A 9983-nucleotide genomic window follows, 5' to 3' on the forward strand; every position below is an offset into this window, starting at 1 on the left:
GTAAGTACAACAACGAAAACATTTTCTATTATTGTTTCCTGAATCGGAACCAACCGGATTCACTTTCGCTCATTCAATATTATGGTTATGGGTTATCTTTATCATTAGGGTACGTTCACCACGTAGAATCAATTTTGGTCATCTCAGAAAACCACCCTCCCCCCTTCCCAGCGTAGACTTGTCCATACACAAATTTTGGAATTTCCATGGAGTGTAGACTTTGGCCATGATCCCTCCCCCCTTCTAAAAAGTACACGTGGTTTAAGAACAAACCCTTACTAATAAACAGGGATTGGGAACACGATAAACGCATGAGAAGAAATTGGTACCGTCTCTTTGTCTGATACTAAAGTAGGTAACTAGTTGCAATGGCTACTTTTCGAATGTGTCACAATAGGTATATCTAACAGTAGACAGAAATTCAGGACAACAGATGTGACATACATCTTTAGAGAAATTATTACTTACTCCTATATTTGGCGTGCTACAATTTGCTTCGTTGAATCTACGTCGAATGGAGCGCCCTCTCTACTGGATTCGGTCTTGGGCCAATCGTTTCTAGTACCTAACCCTGGACGTTAGATACTTTAAGGCCCTCTTCAACCGCAAACAGCCATCTTGTACGCGACCTCTCACAAAGGCGCTGATTCTGTACTGAATATTATCTTCGCCTGTCGTTTTTCTGGAATCTTTGCAACGTGACCAACCCAAAGGCGCTGTTTTTCTCTACAAGCCTTTGATAAGAGTCCATTAGAACTTGTACGTGTCTTTGTCATTGTAGTCAGACATTGATCCAATGTTGCCACGATTCACGTTATGTTGGCCATTTGATGAACTTGTTTGGCCAATATTTGTCATATGTGATAGGACCCATAGATTCGTAAAATTTCCGCACATTGTTTTGTTTCATACTGTTTTACCCTTCGATAATGGCATTTCCTGATACTGTTTCTTCTTTCTGCGATGAGTTATTCTCTCAGCTGCTCTCGATTCCTTTTACCGCTCTCTATCCTACCGGGTAACAGACACTAACATCCGGTTTCGGGTAACGTCTTTTCATCAATCACCTTCTGGAACTGCTCATCGGCCTAAACCGTTTCTGGGTTGTCTTTGAGCAGTTCATATCCCTCTTTCCGCACAGCTGTACTCACTGCACCGTGGATAGATTCCCACAGATTATTCAAGTTCGCGTCCGTTTCGTCGTATTCGCTCATCAACAGTCTTATTTGTAGACCTAGGAAATCTGCTATCAGACACTCAGAAGGTGTTTCCTTGGGCTGTGTGGACAGAACGACCCACTAAAACCTTATTTTTCTGTTATATCGTGGTACGCCCGTTAGGAATACAAAAAGTATCTTGCATAGGGAGCCCTGCGAGCCACCGGAAGTGTGCTTTAGGTGCTTCGAGCGAGGACACAAGTCGTGGGCATGCAAAGGCCCCGATAGGAGCAAACACTGCAGAAGGTGCGGAGTAGAAGGCCATTTCATCAGAGAGTGCAAATCGGCACCAAAGTGTCTGATTTGCACAGCGAACAAAGGCCACGTGACGGGTGGACTTAAGTGCCCAAGTATGAGAGGACAGAACTGCCGAAAATGACGCAGGTCACACGGTTGAACTTAAATCACTGTGAAGCCGCGCAGCAGTTGTTGAGACAATCAGCGTCGGAGTCGAGTACAGACATCGCACTACTTTCGGACCCATATCGCAACGGGAACTGGGTAGCGGATAAAGCTAAGAAAGCGGCGATCTGTACGACCGGTCGGTGGTACCCGGTCCAGGAGATAATCTCCACAACGTGCGAGGGCTTCGCAATTGCGAAGATCGACGGGGTCTACTACTGCAGTTGCTATGCTCCCCCGGGGGCCGATAGACCAGTTCTCGTCCATGCTAGACTCTCTCGTAAGCGCACTAGTAGAACTGAGTCCCTTGGTCATCGTGGGATGAAAATCATAAATTCTAAACACAAAAATCAAAATCAAGGTGTAAGTAGTAGTGGTGCGATCAACCCCTTCGCAAGAAGCGGGTTGATGAGGTCTCCAACAAGGAGAAGCGAAGAAATAGGCGCGGGAAGCTGCGTACGCAGCTCAGGCGTGGGAGCTCCAGTCCACTCCACGGCAAGCCAGCCGGAGGAGATAATGGACGAAGCGTGGCTGCTGAGGGCCGTCAGTCAAGAGAAAAAAAGACTGCCAGCAATAGAGGTGGCTGAGCAGTAGCTTTGGCAAAATCATAGACTTTGCGTCCACCAAATCGCATATCAGCAAAGACCTGAAAACGGTCTTGTATCGATTGATGAAGATAAACCGGAGGACGCGGTACTCGCGATGCTGACTGCTGCAGCGGCGGAACCTGTGAAGGAGAAAGTGCCAAAGTTTACCCAAACGGTAGTCCGAGAAAAGTGGCGGATGCGAATGCTCGTGACAAGCACTCGCAGAAGCGGGCGAGGCAGCCGTCAGGTAAAGAGCTGTCTGGCGGCGTCCGTAAAGCCCGAATGTCGGCAACAATGCTGGAAGGTCGGACCCCAGCCAGGGTTCCCGGAAAGCTGGGAAGGGTGGGCCTGAAAAGGCTGACCCGTCCCGGAACGATGGGAACAAAGGGTTGCGACCGTTGTTAGGCCCCCAACAGCTGCAGAGTAGGGCGAACCAAGGGGAGGACCCTCCTTGGACTAAGGTAGAGCGGAAGAAGAGGAAAACGAAACCGCCGGTAGGAGTGCAGGACGCCAAGCCAAGACACGGTAGGTGCCAAGCGCGAGAAAGGCGATGCGCTCGTCATCCAGACGGAACAGTCCAAGTCCGGAAATCTTGAAGGCGATGCGGAACGACGCCAAGCTTGAGGGTCAGGGGGCCGCCGTGCGCAGTATTAGACGTACTCGTACGGGCGAGATGAACTTGGAGCTGAAGCGCGAGAAGGATCACAAGGGCGCCGCTTACAAGAGGCTGTCAGAAGAGGTCCTTGGTGAGGGAGTAAAGGTTAGGGCTTTCACACATGAGACGACTCTGAAGGTCAAAGATCTAGACCTTGATCTAGACGAGATCACCAAAGTGGAAGAGCTCGTCACGGCACTGAGGCAACAGTGCGATGTGCAGGAGGCCGCCGCAGCCGTTAGGCTACGGAAGGGGGCAGTACGGACACAGATAGCTTTGGTTCAGCTACCCGTGGTGGACGTCAAAAACTCCGTTAAAGTAGGGCGAATAAAGGCGTCACCTGACAGCCACCAGAGGTTTGCTGTAGGTGTCTGAAACCAGAACTCGAGTCATGGGACTGAAACGGCCATGACAGGAGCAGACAGAAGATGCGGCGCCCAAGGCCATAAGGCACAAGGCTGCACGAGTCCAAGGTGCCCGGCCTTCAAGAAAGCCGCAGTAAACAAATCGCTGTGCAAATAAGGCAGCTGAACCTGAACCACAGTGACGCAGCTCAGCAACTTCGTTAGGCAGTTTCTAGATTATCATAGCGGGCCTATACCGAGTACCCGCTGGCAACGGAAATTGGGTCTCGGATGGGTCCATAAAAATAGCGGCAATATGGAGGACGGATAAATACCCCGTCTGGAGTATCCCTACCTATGAGGAATAAATGGTCGCCACAGGAAACGGGGTGTTCTTCTGTAGCTGTTATGCGCAGGGTTAGATCCTGCTAGGTACACTGGTCATACTAGATGTCGACCTGGCTAATGCCGGTACCTTTAGTCGGAACGGTGCGGAGTCGATTACTGACGTTACTTTTTGTAGTCCTGGCCTAACAAGTAGTTGAACTGGAAAGTAGACGATAGCTATACAGTAGACGTTCGATAACTGCAACATGTTTACGTTTCACTTAGCGAACAAAATTCGATAACTGTAACGTCAGATTGGCGTCAACAACCCATCAATTGACGTAAAATAATCGTAAAATTCATTCGACTGTTGATTTGGGCTAACCTGGCGCACCATTTTGACGGAAAGCGCTGCGATAACTGCAAATTTGTTGCACTTACCGGACTTGCAGTTAGAAAGCATTGCAGTTAAACCGCTTGCACCGACCGAACGTCTACTGTATGTACTCACAGCGACCACCTGGCGGTTCGCTACAGTATCGACTGCAACAAGGCCAAGCCCTCGTAGGTGCAAGACATCATACTTTCACGAAGGGGTATTTAGGGAGGCGCTCCGCCGTGAGTGAAACCTACTAGGTTTAGACGGCGACGAGCTGGTAGCGGTGCTCTCGCGTGCGTGCGAAGCAACCATGCATAGGCGAGTCCACCCTAGAAATGGGAGACCACCGGCTTACTGGTGGACCGACGTGATTGTGGACCTGCGCCGCGCCTACCTACGGGCTAGGCGGCGGATGCAGCGAGCACGATCTGAGCAAGAGCCGAACGAACGGCTGGTGGTGTTCGTCGCTGCAAAAACCGCGCTGAAGACCGAGATAAGGGCAAGCAAAAAGGCCTGCTTTGAGGGTCTCTGTCAGAGTACCAATGCGTATCCGTGGGGTGATGCGGGTGATGCCTACAGAATTGTGATGGCCAAGACGAAAGATGTAATGGCTTCTACAGAACCATCTCCAGAGATTTTGGAGGGGGTCATCTATGGGATTTTTCCGCGTCATGATCCTAGTCCTTGGCCTCCTTCCGTAGGGCAGCCGGGGACTGGGGCTAGTGATGAGGAGAGCGTCACCGATGTGGAACTTGCAGGGATAGCAAATACCCTTAGTGTAGGTAAGGCCCTAAGTCCAGACGGAGTTCCAAACCTGGCCTTAAAAGTAGCTAATGCAGAGGTTCCCGAGATGGTCTGCTATGCAGAAATGCCTGGACGGGGAAGTTTGGAAGAGGAAGAGCCTGATTTTATTGCCAAAGGCGGTGAAACCACCCAGGGAACCCGTCGGCATATAGACAAATATGCTTGATCGACACGGCGGGGAAGGTGCTCGAAAAGATCATTCTTAATAGAATGTTGAGGTACACTGAGGGTGTAAATGATCTCGCCGATTACAAAAATCGCCGAGATAGCGCTCCGGCGTAAGAGAAGGGGAATTCGCTACTGTGCAGTAGAGTTCCCGTTGGGAGTGAAGATCGTCGTCTTCGCTGATGATATTACACTGGAAGTCTACGGTGAATCGATCGAAGAAGTGGAGTTTACTACTGCCCACTGGATCAAGGCTGTGGAGGCGTTCACATTGGAACTCTTGAAGTATGCCTACGGCGGCTCATAAATGCTTGAGGGTCGACACTGCGGCCAAGGCTGTCACCAGCACCCAGCACCTTCTTACCCAGAACCTCTTTGACTAGTGACTTGTGTCTTTCCTGGATGTCTCCTTTTTCCGCAACTTCATCATCTCTCCCGCCCTGGCGCGCTGATGCTTTTTGTATGGGATCCTAGCGATGAGTTGATTTTTCCAGTCGCATAAACCTGAGAACCTTGGCGTATGTGTCCACTTCGGTCTTGAGGACTCGATCGTCGGCCCTACCGCCCTTGCGGGTTGGTTTGACTTTTCTCACCTTGTTCTCCTCATATCCGTTCGGGCTCCGTCCTCGGCTTCAAGGGTCAACTTTTTGGGGCTATCTTTGTCCCGGTTTCGTCTAGCACGGTTAGCACCCGGTTTGGATACCTGGCTACTCGTGCTGGCCGTTCCCTTCGTCTTCGACGATCCGTCGTTCTCTGCCGACCCACAATGGGCCGTGACTTGTCCAGCAGGTTTCGGCCGTTCATCCATGTCAAGCCGTAGGGCAGTTTGCCCTCTCCCCTACGGTTCCCGAGAGCTGCATGGTTTCGTGCGCCATCGTCGAGTTTTCAACAAAGAAGAAGCAGTCCGTGTGGGTGGACCGCTCCTCTTTTCTCACATCGATCGTGCTCCGCTCCTCGAACAAAAGGTCGTACTCCTTCTTGGCCAGGGCCACCGATTTGCGCGGATTCAGCAGACCATGCTTAAGGTCATTGCTGATGGTTCTCCCGCCCACTGGTGTTATCGATCAACTCGTCTAGTTGCTCCGCTCTCTTTTTCTGTCAATGCACCTGATGGTTATCTATGCAAGCAGGGAGGCCACCCAAGAGTCGACACAGGCTTTGTGGTGACTGAGCTCAGAACTGGATCAGCGTTATTCAGGAGAGCTCAGCTGAATCAACTTCCACTCAGTAGCCTAAGCTGGATACAGGCCGGAAGCATACTTTAAGACCCCGCTACGGTCTTATGGGAGAGAAGAGAATAGAATTTTCTTTCATGAATTTCAAACAATAATATGCATTCAAATTCACAGTATAATTTAGCAAACATAAAGTTAAATATAAAAGTGCAAATTTTAAGCATAGTTCGTAGCGATTTATATCTAGTTATTATTGTTATCAATGATATTATGTATGCACGTTCAATAGTTAACTATGTACCTACACTACGGCAAATATTTGGAAGTGAATTTATGACATCCTTGATAAATAATTTCGTTTCAAGGGCTTTTCAACAAAGTTGTGTCTGCCACAATGGGGTTTAAATAGGATGATTTCAATCAAATTGATTGCTCCTAACTATTCGTTGCTAAGTACGATAGTGTAGGACTATGTGTAAAACCCGGGAATATGAGATGACTATAACAGTACCATAGTGAAAATTGTAAACTAGACAATTAACTGCAATTTCAAAGGACTTTTGCCAAAGCTCTCCCAAGAGATAAATGCCTGAAAAACCCCAAGATCGTTGGTTTGTATGCAAATGTGTGTACTATTGCTTAACCATATGTATGTTAGACTCCGAAGTCACGAATTCTTAAAATGATCCTTCCTATCAACTATTTCCCATCATGTCTTGAAATTTCTTGTCGCTGATTTTCTGTCTGGATTGGACACTATAAACATACTACTTCAAACTTCAAACCGTCAGTCGTTTCCGGATCTCCTCCGCCAGTGATTCCAACGGTACTTCGTCCTCCTTTCGGGTGGAGATTTCTCGCAGCTTGACGACACCCCGCGATAGCTCACCATCGCCGAGAACCACCGCGAAGGGAATCTGGTTCTCTTCGCAGTACTGCAACTGGGCCAGCAGTTTGGGGTTCTGCTTGTAGGGGTGTTCCGCCTGAGGAAAAATGGGAAAATTGAGACGAATTTTTGAATCGGAACTCCTCATGGTTTACCGAAATTCTGTAGAACTGCGAATCTTACCTTAACGCCAGCATCCCACAGCTTGTTCAGCACTTCCATCCGCTTCAAATGCAGTCCCTTGTGCGCTGACGCCACGTAAACCTCGATCTCCGTCGTTCGGATCTTCTGCTGGCTCTTGGCCTCCAGAATCGAAAAGATTCGCTCCACGCCGATTGAAACACCCACGCACGGAACCTGTTTCCGCTTTGGGTTGAACATCCCCACCAGATTGTCGTACCGTCCACCTCCGGCCACCGACCCAACACTGACTTCCTCTTCCTTGTCCTTTCCTTTCTTACCGTTTTCCACCGGTAACGGTTCTGCCTTCAGAACCGCTTCGTAGATAACTCCCGTGTAGTAATCCAATCCCCGGGCCAAGCTAAGATCGAACACGATCTTGTCCTTAAGTCCGAATATTTCGCAATACTGCAGCAACAGTCGCATATCTTCAATTCCTTCGACTGCCGACTTAATATTCTTAAGTTTCTCATCCTCCGCCAGCTTGTCCACCAATTCCGCTCCGCCATTCATCCTCACATACTCCCCAATCCGATCGGCAATCTCCCCCTCCAAACCTTTCTCGTCCATCATCTCCTTCCGGACCTCCTCCCACGGGGTCTTATCCAACTTGTCCACCGACGAGCAGATCGTCCGGAACTTATCCGCCGGCACGCCACAAGCCTCGAACATTCCGTCCAACAGTTTCCGATGATTCAACTTCACCACAAACTCCCCAATATCCAGCTCGGTCAGAATCTCCGCCACGACCTTGACGCACTCCGCATCCGGCAGCATCGGATCGTACGTTCCGGCAATGTCGAAATCGCACTGATAGAACTCCCGATAGCGTCCGCGGGTCATAGCCGGGTTGTCCCTCCGGTAGACCTTCGCGATGTGATACCGCCGGATGTTGAACACGTTGCCCATGCCGACGAACCGGGCAAACGGCACCGTCAGATCGTACCGCAGCGCCAAAATCTCCCCGCCCTGATCCTTCAGGTCGTAGATCAGTTTGCTGTCCTCACCGTACTTTCCGGTGAGCACTTCCTTCAGCTCAAACACCGGCGTATCGATCGTTTCGGCGCCGTGCTTCTTGAAGATGGTCTTCACCCGCTCCAGGATGTCCATTCGGAGGGCCATCGCTTCCGGGCCATAGTCCCGGGTGCCTTTCGGCGTTTTCAGTGTGATATTCTTGTTGGCCCGCTCCGGTTCGTCCTGCAGTTTGGCCTTGAGGGCCAACAGCTTGGCGACCTCCTCATCGATCTGTAATGAAGAGAAAGAGGGGAAATCGGGATTAGACTACGTGTGGAACCGGGTCATTCCGACGGTGACGCGAACCTGTGTGATTTGGTGGAATATTTTGTCGTTAGGTTTGAGTTGGAACGCAGCCGGCTTGGCGCACGAACAGAACCGGCAATTGCTATGGCCATCGAGGGCATTGATCCGACGGTGGTTTACGGCGAATGGAGAAGCATAGGCGGTGGCCGTTTTGGTGAGTGACCTTTGGAGTATGGTTATCGCGTTGAAGCCCCTCGGACGCATTTGGCTAAGCATGTTATTTGAGCGGCTACTTGATCTTAACACCCAGTTTAGGTGAGAACCTTTAGCTTATCAATTTATGTTTCCAAATGTTTAATGATCTTGACTACAGTTAGAGATGATGCTCACTGATTTCAACAGTAAGGGAAGATTTTCAGCCATACAAAAAGGAAAAAGAGAAAACGAATATTAATCAACATCAAGTAAGCACTAACGCATCACATACATGCAATAATAAGCGACTAACATATATTTAAGACGATTAAAAGTTGAGATTATATTCCAGAAATTCGGGATTTGAAGTAGAATTTTACAAGCTGCCTATTTATAAACTTTTCTGTAAATGTTACTGTATAAAAAATGTGCCCGGAAATCCGGATTTTCCGTTACCCACGGCGATCAGACCGATTCAACCAAATATTCTCACGATAAATAATGAGTTTCTGAGTTAAATGAGCCAAACATTGAAAGATGTTCCATATCAGGAGGCAATCGAGATTTTCAGCCAGAAGCTAGTTCATCACTGAGGGTTAAAGGGAAGAGGGTTTCGCAGTTAGATGCCTCTCTGTCAATCTTCCAAAATTTGAGGTTAACCACCCCCCCGAACCAAAATTTCTAGAATAAATTTCCCGGGGTATGGCCCGTCCATAGACATAGGAACAGATGTTCTACTGTCGACACTCCTCCTCGAAATTGTCAGCGGCCACTGCCTCCGATAAGACCCAATATTGCTGCGAACTGTTGTTGCTTGATGGATCCTAGGGGTTTGGTTAGGGTATCGGCGACCATAGATTCGGACGGCCAATAACGAATGCTCACCAAACCTTTTCCGACAAATCCTTGGCGAAGAACCTTCGGGTATCGATATGCTTGGAGCGCCTTGATGTTCGATCTACAGTGACGAAATCGATGCAAATGATGTTGTCCACGAACATAATCGTGGGCTCCTGTTGGTTGAACCCGACACAGTAGCTCTCTGCAGGCTTCGGACAGTGCTACGTATTCCGCCTCCATGCTAGACAACGCCACACCCATTTGTTTGCGGCTCGTTTAGCAGATAGTTGCTCCTCCTATTTGAAATACGAAGCCGGTATTGGACTTCCGATCCGTTGTATCGCTGCTCCAATCGGCGTCGCTGTAGCCGATCAGTTTGAAGGGGTTTTCACTATCACAAGAAAGCTTGAGTCTGTAGTCCATGATCTTCACCAAGTAGCGCATTGCCCGCTTCAACTCCGACCAATCCGTTTCAGTAGGTTTGCTGACTTTTCGGCAAATGATTGACACGCTCCGACCAGGCAATGCTACTTCATATTGTTGGGTAGCGGCTGGCTTCCTTCTCTG

The 9983-nt window shown here is 49.2% G+C and overlaps 1 protein-coding gene across 1 annotated transcript; it reads right to left on the minus strand.

The window, feature by feature from the left end:
- Positions 1 to 6212: 6212 nt before the first annotated feature.
- LOC109401901 (histidine--tRNA ligase, cytoplasmic) lies at positions 6213 to 8763 on the minus strand. Its single transcript, XM_019674516.3, has 3 exons — positions 8442 to 8763; positions 7125 to 8366; positions 6213 to 7038 (listed from the first exon to the last, which is right to left on the minus strand). The coding sequence occupies exons 1-3, from the start codon at positions 8655 to 8657 to the stop codon at positions 6835 to 6837; spliced, it is 1662 nt and encodes a 553-aa protein (XP_019530061.3). The 5' UTR covers positions 8658 to 8763; the 3' UTR covers positions 6213 to 6834.
- Between the last annotated feature and the right edge of the window lie 1220 nt (positions 8764 to 9983).

This window comes from Aedes albopictus, chromosome 1 (assembly GCF_035046485.1).
Source record: "Aedes albopictus strain Foshan chromosome 1, AalbF5, whole genome shotgun sequence".
Lineage (NCBI taxonomy): Eukaryota > Metazoa > Arthropoda > Insecta > Diptera > Culicidae > Aedes > Aedes albopictus.